Source organism: Oncorhynchus masou, chromosome 30 (genome assembly GCF_036934945.1).
Source record: "Oncorhynchus masou masou isolate Uvic2021 chromosome 30, UVic_Omas_1.1, whole genome shotgun sequence".
Lineage (NCBI taxonomy): Eukaryota > Metazoa > Chordata > Actinopteri > Salmoniformes > Salmonidae > Oncorhynchus > Oncorhynchus masou.
Window position 1 is genome coordinate 14,063,959 of NC_088241.1, and position 21,254 is coordinate 14,085,212.

Below are 21,254 nucleotides of genomic sequence, written 5' to 3' on the forward strand. Positions count from 1 at the left end.
GCAAGCCAAACATGTATAATCCTCAATATCTCATCTTTCAAAACACATAGAGGCATCTTAATTTACAGCATTTCCTTCACTCAGACAAAAAAAGTGCAAAAGTAGGCCTAGTCAAAGGTACTTTCCACACAATGACTATCAAGCTTGTGACTCTACAAACTTGTTGGATGCATTTGCAGATTGTTTAGGTTGTGTTTTGTCCAATAGGAACACATGAATGACCATATCCCCATAGTGCAGCAGCAAGACACTTTGGAAGGCAGTGAACACTGAAGATGGGGGACATGAGCAGAACTCCGGAAGGGGAAAATGGAGTCCCTAGAGAAAGCAAGTACAAGATGGGTGTCAGGGATGAAGCGGCAGTATTATCACAAGGAGACGTGTACTTGGAAAATGGAGAAGGAATGGAGAGAAAAAATGGGTAGAAGAGGTCTAAGAGAGTGAGGGAAGAAGAGGGGGAGCTTGAGTCAGATACAAATGGTGGAAAAGGGAGATAGTTTGTCAAAGAAGAATGGTAGAAAGTGTAAGCAGAGGGAGCTGAAGACAAGAGGAGAAATGGAAGTGAATGAGGGTGAAGTATCGGAGGTGGTCGGTGTGGTGAAGTTATCGGAGAATCAGGATGAAGAGGAGTCTGACAGTAGGAGTGAACTTTATGGAAGAAGTGGACTCTTGCCTTTTGGCTGATCCATTTGTGGTTTCATGATGGGTGAAAAAAGAGTTGGGTTATGTGGAATCGGTGAGGGTAACCAGAAGTGGTCTAGTGATAATTGTTTGTGTTTCTGTTGGTCAGATGGAGAATGCACTCGAAGTAAAACGAATCGGGGAAAGAAAAGTGAATTGTTTTGTTCTCAAGAAAAGGGCACAAATGAAGGGAGTGATAACTGGGGTAGCAGTAGATATAAACGTTGACCAGCTGACGGCAAAGATTCCCGGTGTATGTGATGCTCATCGTTTGATGTGACGCAGACAAAAGTCTGTTCTTTTGAGTTTTGAAGTTGAGTCTTTGCATGACAAAGTGAATGATATATAAGTTATCCTGTACGAGTGTATGTGCCGAATACATTAAGATGTTACAGGTGTCAAGCTTATGGGCATGTGGCAGCAGTGTGTAGTAGGGAGTGTCCAAGGTGTGAGAAATGTGCAGAAGGGCAGGAGACAAAGGAATGTGTAGTATTGGGGAAAGTAGTGGAATGTGTTAATTGTAGGGGTGCTCATGGAGCTGGGGATAAGAAATATCCCGTGCGAGAGAGGCAGGTTGAGGTTTCCAGGGTTAGATTAGAGCAGAAGTTGTCATATGCTGAGGCAGTGAAGAACGTATAGGAAGATGGGTTAAGGGGGAGGAGTGGTAAGAGTATTAGAGATATACCAGTACAGAGGGATAGGCCAAAAAGTCAAATAAGTTTCAGCAAGATTGTATTTTTAGCGTTTATAGCAATGGTTATTAATTGTTCTGCAGGGATGGAACAAAAGTCTTCAAAAATTGATGCTATGGTGGCAGCTGCAGAGAGGTATTTGGGTGTGTGAGACTTGACAGCAGAAGAGTTACAGGATGTGTTAAGTGGAGATGTCCCATCCTTTCAGGGTGATGGCATGAGGTAGGAATAAATACATTTAATTTGTGGAGTGGGAGGGGGTGTTAATTTTATTTTATATCATTTTAAACCTAGTGAGTATAGTGTTAGACGTTAGGTTATTTATTTAGTACTTTACTTTTCAAGTAAAGCATTAGGGAGTTGTACTCCAGTTTAGTAGGTGGCGGTAATGCAACAAATTGGATGCCAACCGCCGTTAAACTTCGAAGAAGAAGAAGAAGAAGAAGGCGGCGGCGGTAGTAGTGGCAGTTTTCATTGAATTTATGCTGCAGTCTCGCCTCTGAGCTAAAAGCATTGTTGTCCCATTTCGGCGTCTGTACATTTCCAGGAAGTTCTAGCTAACGCGGTGCAGTCATTCAAACCTGTGAATTCACATCCCGGTTTCAGCTGGTAGATAGTTTCTAGAATACTTTATTATATATATCTAACTTGACACTCAAAAATGCGCAGAAGGACAGACGGTCAAGAAGCCACTGGAGATGCTAGGACAGACAAAAAGGTAGCTATCTACTGTACTTCGCTAGGCTGCTAATCTAACGTTACTAGCTCGGTTAGCTAGAGAGACAGAAATGTCGACACCACTGCCATCTCCTCTCAGATGTTCAGATCAAACTGAACTAGCTAGGTACTACCGCAAGGCATAGCTAGTAGCCTAGGTAATTGCTTTACCTAGCCCTGATATTACTATCTTCCATTAACGTTACACTGGTTACATGACTTAACTTACATGTGGACACAATGCTTTAGTTAAAGCCATACCAAGGCTCATTGCAGAGGCATTTTGACTGACACATGTTTTATGTAACTATGGCTTACTGACAGCTGCAACTGCAAGCTAGGTAGCTTATCCACACTTTGATATAACATGTTGATTATTATTCTCCTATGACAGACTGACAGACAGACTGCAGGTTCAGGAGAGACCAGTCAACAACAGCAACAACATCGACCACAACAAGGGGCTAAAACGAGCAGGTGCTGGTCGACTGTTACCTCAGTTGGAAAATGTCTCCTCCTCATCATCCTCATCCCTCCCTTTCTGAACTATGCATCATTGCAAAGAGAGGGCCAACTGTTACTGCCAGAAGGTAACCTGCTGCAGACATGACATTCACCTTCCTGCCTCACTGACATTCACTTTCCTCCCTCAACTTTATTCTTTAATGAGTACAGAAGGTCAATAAAACTATTACATTATGATTAAGATTATCAGCATTGATTAATTTGTATCTTTTTTTTTTCAGGTGGTGAAATTATAGATATCGGTTTAGGTCAAAAGATGCACCTGATGTGCAAAGGACAAGGACAGCCAGTTGGTAAGTCTGCTAGCTTTCCAGAAATGTCAACACAACTTTCATCTCCTCTCAGATGTAAGCCCTAACTACTCTGTTTCCTGTGTAGTCCTACTGGATGCCCCCACTGGTATGTCCTCTGACATCTGGTTCCATGTACAAGAGAACATTGCACTGCTAACCAAGGTAAGGAGAAATACAGTACATCGTTTCAGGCAACTCTGTTAATGATTCAACAGTTCTAGAAGGGTTGTATTTTTGAGGGACAAACAAATTGATGGACTACATTCCCTGACCAGAATTGTGTATAATATGATTGCAAATATTGTCCTGGTTCCAATGTTTTTGTGACAACTGTTGATGTGAAAAAGGCTTAAAAAATACATTTGATTGTTCCCATTTTCCCACCCACAGGTGTGCACTTATGACAGAGTGGGACTGGGGTTCAGTAAAAGAGTCCTGCAGAATGAAAGTACAGGGACGGAGAAAGTCTGGGGGATGTCAACCACTGGACGGTAAGCATCTTGTTTTCTCTATCCTATAAAGTTTTACCTATAACGGCTTGCCCCAGAATACCAAAATGAAGCAGTATTAGGCTACTCTGTCGTGCAAAGTTTCATCCTTTCCATCTTGTTTTTCATGCATTGTTAATGTAAAGTGTTACCTAATAGGCCTCCTGAGTGGCGCAGCGGTCTAAGGCAGTGCTAGTGGCGTCACTACAGACCCGGGTTCGACACCAGGCTGTGTTGCAGCCGGCCGCGACCAGGAGATCCATAAGGCGGCGCACAATTGGCCCAGCGTTGTCCGGGTTAGGGAGGGTTGCCGGCCCGGGATGTCCTTGTCCCGTCGTGCTGTAGCGACTCCTGTGGCGGGCCGGGCGCATGCACGCTGACACGGTCGCCAGGTGTACAGTGTTTCCTCCGACACATTGCTGTGGCTAGCTACCGGGTTAAGCGGGCATTGTCTCAAGAAGCAGTGTGGCCTGGCTGGGTCGCGTTTCGGAGGACGCACGGCTATCGACCTTCGCCTCTCCCGAGTCCGTACTGGAGTTGCAGCGATGGGACAAGACTAACTACCAATTGGATAAAAAAATAGTGTTACCTAATAATAAAAAATAGTGTTACCTAATAGTCTACTACTACAGTCAAGGTAACAGGTGTTTGATGCAATTTATTCTAAAGCCCCGATTCTCAACAAGCACACACACCATTCCCTATCAGATTTAGTATTCCCCTTGGCTAAGCACCATGTGGAGCCACCTCACGGATTGTCCAATCAAATACATCTGGGTCCATTGCCCCACCATCTCCCTGCCATGGCCTGCCCTGTCCTTGACTCTCCCCTAATCTCTGTGGCTGACAAAGGAACATGTTGTTAAGCATTAAATCTGTCTGAGTGATGGGTGGATGTCGTTGTGGTTGTATGTAGACGGTCAGGTCAGCAGTCTCTGTTACCTTGGAATCTGGCCCAGGCTAACAGCAGAGCAGGCAGCCGCCGCCTTCTAATACAAGCAATCAATTACCCAGAATTTAATAAGCTGGCAAGCTGAGGGTTTGATGACTGCATTCCTCTCTTCGCTCTGCTGCTGAAGTGAAATTTCTTCATCCTGGCCTCTTCGCTCATCTCCAATGTTGATTTATTAGTGTAAGAGACCCAACACATCAGATGGCTGTATGTGGGGAGCTGCATTTCACTTGATGATGTTCTTTTTCTGTTGTATCTATCCTGCTTTACAAGGCAAAGTAGCCAGGGTCTTCTTCCACTAGGCTTCTTTACACTGGCTGATTTAAAGGGTTTCAATGGCAGTGTTTCTGTTGTTATGGTGTAGCTGCCGACTTAGGGGTTGATGTGTTTTACTGTAAAAGCCCTTTGTGACAGCTGTGGTTGTAAAGACATACGTTTGATGAATTGATTGATGTCTTTCCCCCCTACAGAATGGTGGACAACCTCCACCGCCTCATCGGTTTAGCTGGTCTAGCCACGCCTCTCATCCTGGTGGGGTCTGAACTGGGCACGCTCAACGCCAGGTTCTACAGCCATATTCATGACGCGTGAGTCTCCCTGCCCACCTAGCAATGGGATCTCAATGGAAAATATAGGCTAACTCGTTTCTTTTTGCCTAACTTGCCACAAGTCAAAATATATTGAGATCGCTTAGTGATCGGTACCCTCCAAAAGTTGGTTGATATGTTCATATGTCAAAAGTGGTTGTGTAGATTCAGCTTTATGCCTCTATCCCAAATGAAGGGGAAAGATTTGCACAGTTTGACAAACTTTGAGCACTCTCACTTTCTCATCCCAATTTGTAAGTCGCTCTGGATAAGAGCGTCTGCTAAATGACTTAAATGTAAAATGTAATGTAAATGTTTGAGTTCCATCCTATTCCCTCTCACATTATTGACTACAGTAACTCCAGTACTTCAAAAATATCATCACAATCTGTAGATACTCAGCACTGCATCAAACCCAGGGATATCATAAATGATCTACCCCCACTTCCCCACCAACCCCCATTTCTGAGAAACCTAGTGGGATCAGCCTCCCAGCCCGAGGTGAGAGATTTAGCATTTCATCAGCCGTGATGTGCGTCAGTTAAGAGATTAAATTAAGCGATGGTGAGAGGATGACACCTGCAGAACAAAATATATTCCTCCCTGGATGTGGTGATGGGGTGTGGGCCCATCCATCTGTCTGCCAGTGGGCCTGGATCAATCAGACAGAAAACCGGGGCAGAGAAATCCTTCTCACACTCATTACGGACAGGACAGGAAGGGTATAGGAGATGGGTCAGAACGGACACTGGAGGCCCACTTCATCACTGTTTCTTTCTCTCTTTTTTTCCTCACTGTGTCATCTCTCTCTCTCGTTCGCTCTGTTTCCCTTTATTTGTTTTTCTTCCCTCCCCCTCTTCTGTTCTCAGGCAGGTGTCAGACCTTGTCCTTATTGATCCCATTCCAGAGGACATCTTTGAGGAGGACCAGTGGCAGAAGTACTGGTAAGTCACCTCGAGGAGGAAGCACGGAGGGGAGGGAGAAAGGAGGACCAGTGGCAGAAGTACTGGTAAGTCACCTCGAGGAGGAAGCACGGAGGGGAGGGAGAAAGGAGGACCAGTGGCAGAAGTACTGGTAAGTTAGTAGTACTGTATTACTCAAGCCCTTGACTCCATCCATATTTGCTGTATGGATAGTATCCACTGTAGTTGATTATCTCTGTTGGACAGGAAGCAGCATTAACATGATTAATGAGGCCAAAGGAACTCATTAGTAGATCCCACTCTCTTTCATCAGGAAGAAATGAGAGTGGAGAATTAGGGTTGGGGAGAGATGGCACACATTTGAATAATATGTGTCTTTTTTCCCTATGCATGATTCATGTCAAGCTGTGGATAATGGACATATAACCCTATTCATATTCATTGTTCATAAATTACCATATAGGATATTATGATAATCAGGCAGGACATTAGTGAAACTGTCAGTTATTCATAGTCATCAGTAACTAGCAGTGATTTACATAACAATATGGTCATATGCTGTAAAACAATACAGGTAAACACATGAAAATATGTAAGCTGAAAATTTGTTTGACCCTACCATTTATAATATTGCTTTTCTTTGTATAAATTGGAGGGTGAATGCTACACGCTTCCCAAGCGTAATATCTTTGAACAAAAAAATTGTATTCAAAGGTATTATTCATGAACAACCACTTTCCATATGCTTTGCAAAAAAACTAAAACATGTGTTATGCAAAATTCTTGTAACTTTTCCAAAAAGTCTAAATTTTCCATAAATTGCACTTGGAAGATTCCTGGAATAAGCAATGAATATGCAGGAAATCTGAGGATCCTCCAAACGGTGGGATTTCTGGAAAACTGTGACTTGTAGGAAAGTTCCAGGGATTTTCCAACCCTAGTTTTGTCTCTGTTATTTCCCTCCACCAGCATCCCATTTGCTCTGTGGGGTTATATAACATTTCATTTCTTTAGTGAGATAAGAAATGAGTCGTTGAAAATGGCCTAATTTGTACGTGACTGTAAGTGGAGTCGTGTCATTTATCAGAGATATGTTTCCAATTATCCTCTGATTAATAGGCATTCATTTAATTTCCCTGCTGCCTAGCAGACTACTGTGTACTGGCTGGAGATCCAATTACTCTGCAACTTAGAAATCGACTGAGGAAAGGATTGCTGCATAAAGTAGACTCATATTATTAGTCTCTGATTTGTAGATAGGAAACAGGAAATATGTAATATCAAGATTACTGAAACCATTTTTGTAGTTCTATCCGGAGCCACCGAAGTGTGTGTGTATTGACATTCATTAGAATATAATACAAGTGTAACAACGTCCGATACAACTTAACATTGATACAACGTTGCGTGCACACACACACTGTGATGATACCTGAGGAGACGGTATCAGCGAGGCTCCTCTGCCTGGGCTCCAGGATTTACACATCACAGTCCTTCTCATTAGCCACGGCTCCCAAATTACTGCTGTTTTACCAGACTAAATGAATCGGCACCGTCTCCTGAGAATGTCTCCTTTCTATTTTATCATTTTATTTTAGATGAACTTGAAAGTAGAGCGAGATGGAGACTAGAGTTCCCTAGCCTGGAATCCAAACTCATATGCTCTTTCACCATTGTCTCAGTTTGGATCCCAGGCTATATCTTTCCTTTTGGTATTTCTCCTCTGAGGCAAGGAGCCAGAGATAATACTTCCTGATGAGAAATAAAGTCAGCAGAACACCAGGAGTTAGTGGAAGCCCTTATTGTTTGTTTAATGAGCGTTGCTTGATTGTCAAAACACCATTTTACTCTAGCTTTTCAAATGTGTTTACTCAAACTGAATCCTTTGCATCATGAAATCATTGGGGTATAACAATTTAGAAATAGTCTAATTGCATTCATGATGTTGCTTATTTTCCTTATTTCAGATATTCAGGACAGTTGTTTTCATGTTACTATGAGCAACATCTGCCCTTTTCATAATATCAAGTAGAAGGAAAGGACAATGCTGGTTAAGGTGAGAGGAAGATGGCTTAGTGTCCTAAGAAGGGGTTTACTTTAAAGGGTTAATGGTTGGTTAACCTGCAGGGACATTTTAAATGAGCAGAACCAGAGGGTCAAAGCAATGTGTTTGATGGTGTGATGGAAGCCCCACCTGATTGGCTGTCTCTCAGCAGGCACACATGAGCTACTGTACCAGCTGGGGTGGTGGGCTTGGCCTGGACATGGCCCAGCTGGGGTGGTGGACATGGCCCAGCTGGGGGGGGGTGGACATGGCCCAGCTGGGGGGGGGTGGACATGGCCCAGCTGGGGGGGGGTGGACATGGCCCAGCTGGGGGGGGGGTGGACATGGCCCAGCTGGGGGGGGTGGACATGGCCCAGCTGGGGGTGGACATGGCCCAGCTGGGGGTGGACATGGCCCAGCTGGGGGGGTGGACATGGCCCAGCTGGGGGGTGGACATGGCCCAGCTGGGGGGTGGACATGGCCCAGCTGGGGGGTGGACATGGCCCAGCTGGGGGGTGGACATGGCCCAGCTGGGGGGTGGACATGGCCCAGCTGGGGGGTGGACATGGCCCAGCTGGGGGGTGGACATGGCCCAGCTGGGGGGTGGACATGGCCCAGCTGGGGGGGGTGGACATGGCCCAGCTGGGGGGGGTGGACATGGCCCAGCTGGGGGGGGTGGACATGGCCCAGCTGGGGTGGTGGTCTGGTGGTGGATCAGTCTCACCTGTATGGAAACCTGATGAGTCCAGATGAGTCACGAGTTATGAGTCCAGATGGAGACTCCATATCACATCTAGCCAGGCCCCATTCATCATTGATCCCTCATTAGTATCCTGGGCACACTGAGGATACAGACTGTCTCAGGCGGCCCTGGGCACACTGAGGATACAGACTGTCTCAGGCGGCCCTGGGCACACTGTGTGTTCCTGTTTCGCTGACACTCAGACCCCCCTAGCCAGACCGCTAGCAGAGGAAGGTAGGCAGAGTTTTGTTTGACTGTCACTTCGTCAGATGATGGACTGGTGTGATCGGCTTAGATGATTCCTCTCGTTTAATTTGATTTATAAACCAAATGCTTTTATTTTCGCTTTGGTTGTTGAAAGTGTGTGTCATCTGCGCTTTCCGTCGCAGTTTTACAGGCTGGGTAGAAGGCTGGTTCTGAAACCCATGACTAAAAAGGGACCGTCTCTAGGGTTGAAGTTGTGAGCTGACGTTTCCAAAAATAGTCAAAGGACGTGCATGAGGTAGAATGTGACGTTATTGATGACACCTCCAATACCAGAGCTGATGTAAAGATCTTTCCATACTCTGTGACCTAGTGGAGTGGACAGTAACACCAGGAAATATGATGCACTCTGTTAGGATATCGATTGATGATAATTGAAAAACCCTGACTGTGTGTGAATCTTTCAAGTGTGCGTGAGATAGAGGGAGGGAGTGTTACTCTGCGACAGAGAATAACCATGACTCCTATGTTTCTTCCTGCCTCTCAGCCTCTGCTAACTGTTAGAACAGCACAGCTCCCCAGAGACAAGCAGGAGAGTCAGGAACCCCAATTAATTGTAATTGGCACCGCTGTAAGCATAACTATTGTTGCTCCGTTCCATTAATGAAGCACGGCTGTCTTGGGCCCCCATGTATTTCCTCCACTAGAATCTATAGTATTGATTCGGGGAGGAAGGAACTGCTGCGGGTCTGGCTGTTCTGGGTAGTACAACACTGCCACACTTTGGCCAAGTGGGGAATTGCTCTGTTGGTTTAATAAAAAGGCCATCTGTCTGCAGTCATTCATTCATGTCTCTAGTTTCAGTAGTTGTTCATCTCAGGAAGAATGGCACTTTGATTTAATTTACAAATGTTCGCAGCTTGAATGTGACTGGATCCCTGTATTAGAAGTATTTCCAAGTAACACTACAAGGCAGCAATGAGAATAGTTCTACCTTCTGTTTGGTGTCACTGCGTGTCACAGGAATCTCCCAATGAAGCACTTGTAGTTTTATATTACACTTTCTTTTTGACACTCGTGTCATAGTCCTCGTTCCGTTTTCTCTCGTGTAATAGTCCTCGTTCCGTTTTCTCTCGTGTCATAGTCCTCGTTCTGTTTTCTCTCGTGTCATAGTCCTCGTTCCGTTTTCTCTCGTGTCATAGTCCTCGTTCCGTTTTCTCTCGTGTCATAGTCCTCGCTCGTGTCCGCGTTTTCTCTCGTGTCATAGTCCTCGTTCCGCTTTTCTCTCGTGTCATAGTCCTCGTTCCGTTTTCTCTCGTGTCATAGTCCTCGTTCCGTTTTCTCTCGTGTCATAGTCCTCGTTCCGTTTTCTCTCGTGTCATAGTCCTCGTTCCGTTTTCTCTCGTGTCATAGTCCTCGTTCCGTTTTCTCTCGTGTCATAGTCCTCGTTCCGTTTTCTCTCGTGTCATAGTCCTCGTTCCGTTTTCTCTCGTGTCATAGTCCTCGTTCCGTTTTCTCTCGTGTCATAGTCCTCGTTCCGTTTTCTCTCGTGTCATAGTCCTCGTTCCGTTTTTCTCGTGTCATAGTCCCTCGTTCCGTTTTCTCTCGTGTCATAGTCCTCGTTTTCCGTTTTCTCTCCGTTTTCTCTCGTCATAGTCCTCGTTCCGTTTTCTCGTGTCATAGTCCATCCGTCCTCGTCATTCCGCGTTCCGTTTTCTCTCGTGTCATAGTCCTCGTTCCGTTTTCTCTCGTGTCATAGTCCTCGTTCCGTTTTCTCTCGTGTCATAGTCCTCGTTTTCCATAGTCCTCGTTCCGTTTTCTCTCGTGTCATAGTCCTCGTTCCGTTTTCTCGTGTCATAGTCCTCGCTCCGCGTGTTTCTCTCGTGTCATAGTCCTCGTTCCGTTTTCTCTCGTGTCATAGTCCTCGTTCCGTTTCCTCTCGTGTCATAGTCCTCGCTCTCGTGTCATAGTCCTCGTTCCGTTTTCTCTCGTGTCATAGTCCTCGTTCCGTTTTCTCTCGTGTCATAGTCCTCCGTTTCTCTCCGTTTCTCCGTTTTCGTGTCATAGTCCCTCCGTTTTTCTCGTGTCATAGTCCTCGTTTTTCTCTCGTGTCATAGTCCTCGTTCCGTTTTCCGTGTTTCTCTCCGTTTGTCTCGTGTCATAGTCCCTCGTTTTCTCTCGTGTCATAGTCCTTCCGTTTTCTCTCGTGTCATAGTCCTCGTTCCGTTTCTCTCGTGTCTCGTTCCGTTTTCGTGTCATAGTCCTCGTTCCGTTTTCTCTCGTGTCATAGTCCTCGTTCCGTTTCTCTCGCGTGTCATAGTCCTCGTTCCGTTTTCTCTCGTGTCATAGTCCTCGTTCCGTCATTTCCGTTTTCTCGTGTCATAGTCCTCGTTCCGTTTTCTCTCGTGTCATAGTCCTCGTTCCGTTTCCTCGTGTTTCCTCGTTCCGTTTTCGTGTCATAGTCCTCGTTTTCTCCGTCATAGTTCCTCTCGTGTCATAGTCCTCGCTCCGCTTTCTCTCGTGTCATAGTCCTCGTTCCGTTTCCTCTCGTGTCATAGTTTCCTCGTGTCATAGTCCTTTTCCGTGTCATAGTCTCGTGTCATAGTCCTCGTTCCGTTTTCTCTCGTGTCATAGTCCTCGTTCCGTTTCCGTCATAGTTCTCCGTTTTCTCGTGTCATAGTCCTCGCTCCGTTTTCCGTCATAGTTCCGTTTTCTCTCGTGTCATAGTCCTCGCTCCGTTTTTCTCCGTGTCATAGTCCTCTCCGTTTTCTCTCGTGTCATAGTCCTCGTCCGCTTTTCTCGTGTCATAGTCCTCGTTCCGTTTTCTCTCGTGTCATAGTCCTCGTTCCGTTTTCTCTCGTGTCATAGTCCTCTTTCTCGTGTCATAGTCTCGTGTCATAGTCCTCGTTCCGTTTTTCTCTCGTGTCATAGTCCTCGTTCCGCTCCGTTTCTCTCGTGTCATAGTCCTCGTTCCGTTTTCTCTCGTGTCATAGTCCTCGTTCCGTTTTCTCTCGTGTCATAGTCGTTCCGTTTTCTCTCGTGTTTCCTCTCGTTTTCTCTGTCATAGTCCGTCCTTTTTCTCTCGTGTCATAGTCCTTTTTCTCTCGTGTAATAGTCTTCATCCGTTTTCTCTCGTGTCATAGTCTCTCCGTCGTGTCATAGTCCTCGTTTCCTCCGTCATAGTTCTCCGTTTTCTCGTGTAATAGTCCTCGTTCCGTTTTCCTCTCGTGTCATAGTCCTTTCCGTTTCCTCTCGTGTCATAGTCCTGTCATAGTCCTCGTTCCGTTTTCTCTCGTGTCATAGTCCTCGTTCCGTTTTCTCTCGTGTCATAGTCCTCGTTCCGTTTTCTCTCGTGTCATAGTCCTCGTTCCGTTTTCTCTCGTGTCATAGTCCTCGTTCCGTTTTCTCTCGTGTCATAGTCCTCCGCTTTCCGTAGTTTCGTTTTCTCTCGTGTCTAGTCCTCGCTCCGTGTCATAGTCCTCGCTCCGTTTTCACTCGTGTCATAGTCCTCGTTCCGTTTCCTCTCGTGTCATAGTCCTCGTTCCGTTTTCACTCGTGTCATAGTCCTCGTTCCGTTTTCTCTCGTGTCATAGTCCTCGTTACGTTTTCTCTCGTGTAATAGTCCTCGCTCTGTCTGTTTTCTCTCGTGTAATAGCTGCAGGTTGATGTTTATTTTCATGAATCTTGCCCAGGAGGCAGAACTGACCCATTTCCGCTAGATGGGCCAGCTGCAAAGTCTAAATTGTGTATTGTAAAGTGTATGAAAACTATAATGTACTTTTTGGATGTAATTTAAGATCAGGGTTAGGCATTAGACTTAACCCTAACCACACTGTTATGTTTTAAAATAAGATTGTATGACTTTGTGGCTGTGCCAGCTAATGACCACTCTGCAGAGATGCCTCCAAGGGGAAGATTCATGACAATAAAATGCCAACCTGCGTAATTGTCCATGTACTGTGTTCTCTCCTAGTCATGTAATAGAACATGTTCTACATTCTAACCTACTTAAGTCCCTTTTCTGTGTTCTAATGTAATTGTCCATGTTCTGTATTCTCCTAGTCATGTAATAGAACATGTTCCACGTTCTACTCGTGTAATAGTCTATTTTGTCCGTGAGCTCCCTCTCAGGTAATGGAGGCCCTGCATATGGAATGACATGCTAATGAGGCAGGGCCCCCTTATCTTGTCGTGGGGCCAAATTCCGACAGTGAATTGCGACAGTTGTAACAAAAGTAACAGAGCGTCTATTCAGCCTGCACTAATCCAGATGGGAAAGTCAAACAGCAGAAAGTCCGCCGCACAAACTCATTTCATCACGTTATTCATTTAGATATTGCCTTGCCGCTCCTGAGGAGGAAGGGGAAAGAAGAGCCCTCTGAAATGACCAACATGGCTGAGGTGTTTTGCTCTACATGGTTCCTCCACTCCCTCTCCCTCTTATCGCCTTAATTCATCCCGCCAATCTGGGCTGTCTTTACCCACTAAATTTCCCTTTGACACGCATGCCTTCCCTCGCATAATCCTCCCTCCCGGGCAGAATTAAAAATGGAGGGAATAAGGAGGGACAGGTGGCTGGAGAATCTTTGAAATAATGCGACAGACAGACAGACAGAGCAATGATTTGACCAGATTCAAACAGGGGCTGATAAAGTTTATGGAGAGGAAAAGGTGACAGGTGGAAATGTGTGGAGACAGAGAAGTCCCTAAAGAGCCAGGTTATGAGAGTCCCTTCTAAATTGTGGGGCAAGAATGACTTCAGGGGTGAAATAGTGGCAAAGAAGATGATAATGTCAAAATGTCAGTCTTTAAATGTCTGATTTGAAGAAAATAAATATTCTGTGAGGCTGAAATTGAGAAAGGTAGCAGCAACTATTTTCCTGTCTGCTGCCACCATTAAACATTTGTGAACTCTTAAAAGCCCTGCTGCAATACAGCCATTAGGGGTCCGGCATTGCCATCAGCCATTTTGGTTGGTTGCTGTGTAGCAGGTAGAACGTCCCATTGATGGCACGTGTATTGTTGCTGAAGTTTAAGATTGGAAGACTTAGGTATTTGGAGAAACAAATGTTGAGGCTCAATCAGTTTAGAGCCTCGTCTAGACATCAGGCTCCAGCCTCGTCTAGACATCAGGCCTTATGGATTTACATCCTTTGACAACTTGATATCGCAACACGTGGGAAATAACAAGCCAATGTCGACTTGAGGTGAAAGCTGTGGGGTGAGCACTTTGGGTCGGGGAGTGCGCACTCTAGGTTGAGGCCTGGCTGTGGGTCTGACTAGCACTGTGGGGTGGGCTGAGGCCTGGCTGGAGGCTGTGGGCCTGACTAGCACTGTGGGGTGGGCTGAGGCCTAGCTGGAGGCTGTGGGCCTGACGAGCACTGTGGGGTGGGCTGGAGGCTGTGGGCCTGACTAGCACTGTGGGGTGGGCTGAGGCCTAGCTGGAGGCTGTGGGCCTGACGAGCACTGTGGGGTGGGCTGAGGCCTGGCTGTGGGTCTGACTAGCACTGCGGGGTGGGCTGAGGCCTGGGCCTTGGGGCTGTGGGTCTGACTAGCACTGTGGGGTGGGCTGGGTGTTGTGCGTCTGACTAGCACTGTGGGGTGGGCTGAGGCCTGGCTGTGGGTCTGACTAGCACTGTGGGGTGGGCTGAGGCCTGGCTGGAGGCTGTGTGTCTGACTAGCACTGTGGGGTGGGCTGAGTCCTGGGCCTTGGGGCTGTGGGGTGGGCTGAGTCCTGGGCCTTGGGGCTGTGGGGTGGGGTGGGCTGAGGCCTGGGCCTTGGGGCTGTGGGCCGAGCAGTTGGGTGAGGGCTGTGGGGATAGCTGTGAGATTCAGAGCTGTGGGGTGGGTTGGCTGAGAGCTAGGGCTGGTGGTGCACTGAGGGTAAGGGCTCAGGGCTGTGGGTGGTCTGAGCAAAGTGGATGGGTGGGCTTAACACTAGGGGTGGGGGGCTGAGCACTGGTTGTTGGGTGGCGGGGGGGCAGCTGTGAGGCGGTCGCCACTTGATTGGGCTCTGCAGGCTGAGACCAGCCAATTCAAAGCACCAGTGAGCCGAGACCGATTGGCCCTCCTGAGTTACAAAATCCCAGCGCTGCTCTCCTCATTTGCCCCCCAAAATATCTCTCATTCTCTCCTGTCAAAATGTCTGTTAGAGAAAGTTTGGGATTTTGGTATCATATTTCTAATGAATATTCCCAATAGGTCTGTTTTTAGACCAATGCAACATTGTCTATATGTCACACTGTTGGAAACCAGATTGTTCAGAATAAAGACATCGCTATGATGTCCCATGAACCCACCCTAAATAACTGAAACCCACCCTAAAGAACAGTGAAGCCCGTCCTAAAGAACAGTGAAGCCCGTCCTAAAGAACAGTGAAGCCCGTCCTAAAGAACAGTGAAGCCCGTCCTAAAGAACAGTGAAGCCCGTCCTAAAGAACAGTGAAGCCCGTCCTAAAGAACAGTGAAGCCCGTCCTAAAGAACAGTGAAGCTAAAGAACGTGAAGCCCTCCTAAAGAACAGTGAAGCCCGTCCTAAAGAACAGTGAAGCCCGTCCTAAAGAACAGTGAAGCCCGTCCTAAAGAACAGTGAAGCCCGTCCTAAAGAACAGTGAAGCCCGTCCTAAAGAACAGTGAAGCCCGTCCTAAAGAACAGTGAAGCCCGTCCTAAAGAACAGTGAAGCCCGTCCTAAGGAACAGTGAAGCCCGTCCTAAGGAACAGTGAAGCCCGTCCTAAAGAACAGTGAAGCCCGTCCTAAAGAACAGTGAAGCCCGTCCTAAAGAACAGTGAAGCCCGTCCTAAGGAACAGTGAAACCCGTCCTAAGGAACAGTGAAACCCGTCCTAAGGAACAGTGACACCCGTCCTAAGGAACAGTGACACCCGTCCTAAGGAACAGTGACACCCGTCCTAAGGAACAGTGACACCCGTCCTAAGGAACAGTGACACCCGTCCTAAGGAACAGTGACACCCAGCCTAAGGAACAGTGACACCCAGCCTAGCCTAGGGCTGTTTTCTAATAATATTCTATGCATTGCACTGTAATCATACTCCATTCTTGTCAGTTTTGAAATATTGCATTTGGGGATAATTTAGTATCAGGATTGGAAACCATTTATATTCTTGTCTGTTAAAGGAAGAGGCATGCAATTACACTGAACAAAAATATAAACAACAATTTATTTTACCTTTATTTAACTAGGCAAGTCAGTTAAAATAAATTCTTATTTTCAATGACGGCCTAGGAACAGTGGGTTAACTGCCTTGTTCAGCGGCAGAACAACATATTTGTTCCTTGCCAGCTCGGGGGTTTGAACTTGCAACCTTCCGGTTACTAGTCCAACACTCTAACCACTAGGCTACCCTGCCACCCTGTTAATGAGTAACAGTTCATATAAGGAAATCAGTCAATTGAAATAAATAAATTAGGTCCGAATCTATGGATTTCACATGACTGGGAATACTGATATGCATCTGTTGGTGACAGATACCTTTAAATAAAACAATAGGGGGGCGGATCAGAAAACCAGTCAATCTGGCGTGACCGCCATTTGCCTCATGCTGCGCAAAACATCTCCTTCGCATAGTTGATCAGACTGTTGATTATGGCCTGTGGAATGTTGTCCCACTCCTCTTTAATGGCTGGGTGAAGTTACTGGATATTGGCGGGAACTGGAATCCAGCGCATCCCGACCACTGAATGGGTGGGTGTCTGGTGAGTATGGGTGACATGTCTGGTGCGTATGCAGGCAATTGAATAACAGGGAGTTTTTCATCTTCCAGAAATTGTGTACAGATCCTTGCGACATTGGGCTGTGCTATATCATGCTGAAACATAAGGCAGATGAATGGCACGACAACGGGTCTCAGGATCTCGTCACGGTATCTCTGCATTCAAATTGCCATTGATAAAATGCAATTGTATTCGTTGTCCGTAGCTTATACCTGCTCTTACCATAACCCCACCGACACCACGGGGCACTCTGTTCACAACGTTGACATCAGCAAACTGCTCGCCCACACGGCCATCTGCCCGGTACAGTTGAAACCGGGATTCATCTGTGAAGAGCACACTGCTCCAGCGTGCCAGTGGCCATCGAAGGTGAGCATTTGCCCACTGAAGTTGGTTAAGACGCCAAACTATATTCAGGGCAAGATCCCGGTGAAGACGACGAGCACGCAGATGAACTTCCCTGAGACGGTTTCTGACAGTTTTCAAAAATTGTACGCTCTCTCAACCTGAGACATCTGTTGCATTGTTGAGTGACAACTGCACATTTTAGTGGCCCTTTATTGTCCCCAGCGCAAGGTGCACCTGCATAATGATAATGCTGTTTAATCAGCTTCTTGATTATCTTAGCAAAGGAGAAATCTTCACGAACAGGGATGTAAACAAATTTGTTTAGAAAATTTGAGAGAGATGAGATTTTTTTTTGTGCATATGGAACATTTCTGGGATTTTTTTTTCAGCTCATGAAACATGGGACCAGCACTTTATATGTTGTGTTTATATTTTTTTCAGTGTATATTAAGAAATGTTTTGCACAAACATTTTCAAATATATTGATTTTGGCCATTGGTGCCCGCAAAAACAAAAAAGTTATACGCATAAAGTCTCTGAGTCAGGTAGGTGTTGGGCTGGTGTTGCTAAGCTTTTCATTCCTGACAATCTGGTGTGTGTTTCTCTCTAGGTACAGTATGTGTGTCTTGTGTATTTGTCTCTATAGGTACAGTCACATGTTGTTGTGTTCGGTGTCTGTAGGTACAGTCAGCTGGTGCCATCCCTCCAAGCTATGCAATTCTCAGCTGCCACAGGCATCAGCCGCATCCTCATCATTCTGGGGCTACTAAAGCCAGCCATCATGGGGGACAACATTGCTGAAGACCTCATACAGAGACAGGTGAGTCTGACTGAAATATCTCTGAAGACCTCATACAGAGACAGGTGAGTCTGACTGAAACATCGCTGAATACCTCAAGGCGTTAGGTCCATCATAAAGACCAAATTAACATATCTGGGGTCAAGTCAACAGCTCGTATGTTCTCAATGTCTTCCTTTTTAAACAATGCATTTGAATGTGTGAGTTTAATGTGCCACAATATACCTGCTGACACCAGAAATGAAATTCCCTATTCTGTTATTGGGCAGGAGGAGGAGATGTCAAGGTGTGATGGTTCAACCTTGTTGTGTTGGAGAACAATCTCTAACATAGCCACGGGATGGAGCTAGTGGTAGAGTAATGATCGTTCCTTGGGAGGGAGGGAGGGAGGGAGGGAAAAAAAAAAGAACTGTGACTATTGATAACTGCTCCAGGTTAAAGGCTGAATGGTTTGTTAAAATATATTGGTTCTATTTCCTGGAACTCACTTTTTGATAGCAACAGAGATGGACTTATTTCAGCTTTTGAACACTACAGTTACCAAGGCGTTAAGGACATCAAGTGAGTCATTTTGCTTAAATTGTAGGGAAAGTGAAAGGGTTGGAGAGAGACAAGTGAAGGTTATAATGCACACACACACACTTACTTTCAGGCCACGGTCCTATGTTATCATATGTCTTTGTGTTCTCAGAAGTACCTTCTCAGTAACCCCGCCCACCAGAGCAGTGCTGTAGATGAACATTTTTTCCTGAATGAAAGTGCTTCTCAAGTCAGGTGAGACGAACATACAGTACATGTGAATGTAATATCAAGCTGTCATCACACAATCATTTTGGATATTCTCTGCAGTATATCCAGAATTTACAAGTGTAAAAGCAAACTTATTTTGAGATTTGTATGTAATGTTTTGATAATTTTTCAGGGAAATCTCCAAATTCAAACCCCTCTCCAGTAGGACTTCTGTTAGTGTGATTATTGGGGATTCTTTTGATGAGCAAATTCCTGCAGCTCTAAACCAAGTGAGTAGTGTACAACTTTCCTCCCTCTATTAGTCTATCTAGTGGCTGGCCAAATGTCATTTCTCAATCTTCACCCTGAAGTGTGTACTCAATGGGTAGGGTTGAAAAAAATCCTCGAACTTTCAAGGTAGCAGGTAGCTGACTAGTGGTGGCTATTCAGCAGCCTGATCGTCTGAGGCTAGAAGCTATTGGCCAGTCTGTTAGTTTTAGCCATGAAGCTCCTGTACTGCCCTCGTCTGATTCGTCACTCAGGTGGCTGAGGTTCCTTGATGGGACCGTTGATGAGAATGGGGGCGTGCCCAGCTTGGTTCTTCCTGAAGTCCACAATCATCACCTCTTTTGTTTTGCTGAAGTTGAGGGAGGGGTTGTTCACCTGGCACCACACCGTCAGTGTGCCTACCTCCTCCCTGTATGGCGTCTTGTCATTGTTGGTAATCAGGCCTACTACTGTCGTGTCATCAGCAATCTTGATAATGGAGTTGGAACTGTGTGAGGCCACGCAGTCGTGGCTATACAGGGAGTACAGGAGGAGACTAATAAGATGCACCCTTGTGGGTCTCCCGTGTTGAGGATCAGTGTGGAGGAGGTAATGTTGCATACCTTCACCGCCTTGGGGCGGCCCGTCAGGAAGTCCAGGACCCAGTTGCATAGTGAGGACGTAAGTCCCAGGGCTGTGAGCTCAGGGGGCGCTATGATATTGAAGGCCGAGTTGAACAGCATAGGAAAATATTCCAGTCCATGTGATCAAAACAGTCTTAAAGCATGGATTCTGATTGGTCAGACCAGCAGTGTACAGACCTGACCACCGGAACTTTCCTCTTGAGTCTTTGTTTGTAGATGGGGAAGAGCAAAATGGAGTCATGGTCAGATTTGCCGAAAGGAGGACAGGAGATGGCCTTATGCCCGTGTTAATAGTAATTCGGAAGCACGGTTCTCAAATTACTTTTGTTAAAGTTCTCCACGGCAATGAACGTTGCCTCCGGGTACTCGGTCTCTAGTTTATTCAGGGCCCAATGAAGATCTTTGAGAGCTTTTTTGGTGTGAGTTTAGGGTGGGATGTACACAAAAGTAGTGATAATCCCTGAAAACTCTCGGAAGGTAAAAAGGTTGACATTTGACCAAGTATTCCAAGTCGGAAGTGCAGAAGCTCGCAAGTTTCTGGAAGTGTTCCTTGTCGCACTACTTGTTATTGATCATAAAGCAGAGCCCTCTGCCTTTGTTCTTGCTAGAGAGAGCCCTCTTCCTATCCGCTTGATGAACTGTCAAACACGCTGGTTGTATATAATCTGTTCGTATGTGGGAGGAAAGTCAGGTCTCAGAAAAACAGAGTATGTTGCAGAATCTGATGTCCCTCTGGAAGGAGATCCTTGCACTAAGTTCATCAAGTTTATTCACTAATGGTTGAACATTGGAGAGTAGTATGCTTGTTAATGGAGGACGGGTCACCCAGCGTCTCAATCTCACTAAGATCCTCCCACATCTGCCTCTCCATCTGTGTCTATTTCCTGCTCTCCGGTAGGACTCCCAGGCAACCCGGCTCCTCACCGAAGAACATAGACCATTGTTCCGCCGTCTTTGGGAATTCGAGAAAGTCGGGTGGACGGTGTGACTACCAAGCGATTCATATTCCAATAGTTCTACCTGGGGGGTATGACGTAATGCACAAAACAAACTGAGTAAGAACATTTTTAGAAAAAGTAGAAACCTGCAATGTTTTGTAGGAGCTCGAGGTGATGCTCCACTCATTGCTGTCGTCTTAGCCAACGCCTGCACTAGTTCAGGGGGACGGCACTACTGCACAGTGCACACCTCGGGGAGAAAGGGGATGGATGGAATTGGGATAATGCATTGACTGTTTCTCGCAGGGCCCTAAAACTAACTCAAATGAACATTGACTGACTGTATGTGCTTCCACATCAGGTGGTGGCCCAGCTTCAGAAGACGTTACTGGAGCAGACTTACCCCTCGGCCAACCAGATCCATGTTAAAGGAGGGGACCGCAGGATGATTTACAAGAGGCCGTCTGTTGTTAGCAAACACCTGTGGAAGCTGGTGTCCCAACGGCAGTCCAAACAGCAGAGCCAATGACCATAGAGATCTATAGAAGACATCTATTGCTCTAATTTCAAGGTTCAAATTCTGTGCCAGTGACACACTGATTCTGCTGCCAAATGTCTCAACTACACTCACAACTGGAAGATGAAGTCATATGTCAGAGGTTCCATGTTTAGTTTTTTTCCAGGAACACATGTCAAGTATATATGTCCACAAATGAAACCGGTTTCAATCGATTGATTTATTATATGTATCCTTTATTACAAGTACAAATATCAGACAGTTTTGCCTTAATGTTTGTAAATAAATAATAAAGTCTTCTGAATTTGTGTCTGTTTACTATCTTTCTGGGATGTTTTCAGTCTGTGAAGCTGCAGCGTTACAGATCCCATGATAGAATGTAAAGGTGACGATGTAAAAGTCATTTCCGATTGAGCCGACACATGCAGTGTTTAC

At 46.0% G+C, this 21,254-nt stretch overlaps 1 protein-coding gene across 1 annotated transcript; it reads left to right on the plus strand.

Moving 5' to 3' along the window:
* Positions 1-1,872: 1,872 nt before the first annotated feature.
* Positions 1,873-21,127, plus strand: si:dkey-122a22.2 (uncharacterized). The gene is made up of 11 exons (XM_064948073.1): positions 1,873-2,091; positions 2,485-2,680; positions 2,837-2,908; positions 2,994-3,070; positions 3,299-3,399; positions 4,819-4,935; positions 5,805-5,879; positions 17,607-17,745; positions 18,416-18,498; positions 18,647-18,743; positions 20,664-21,127. The coding sequence occupies exons 1-11, from the start codon at positions 2,035-2,037 to the stop codon at positions 20,829-20,831; spliced, it is 1,182 nt and encodes a 393-aa protein (XP_064804145.1). The 5' UTR covers positions 1,873-2,034; the 3' UTR covers positions 20,832-21,127.
* Positions 21,128-21,254: the final 127 nt, after the last annotated feature.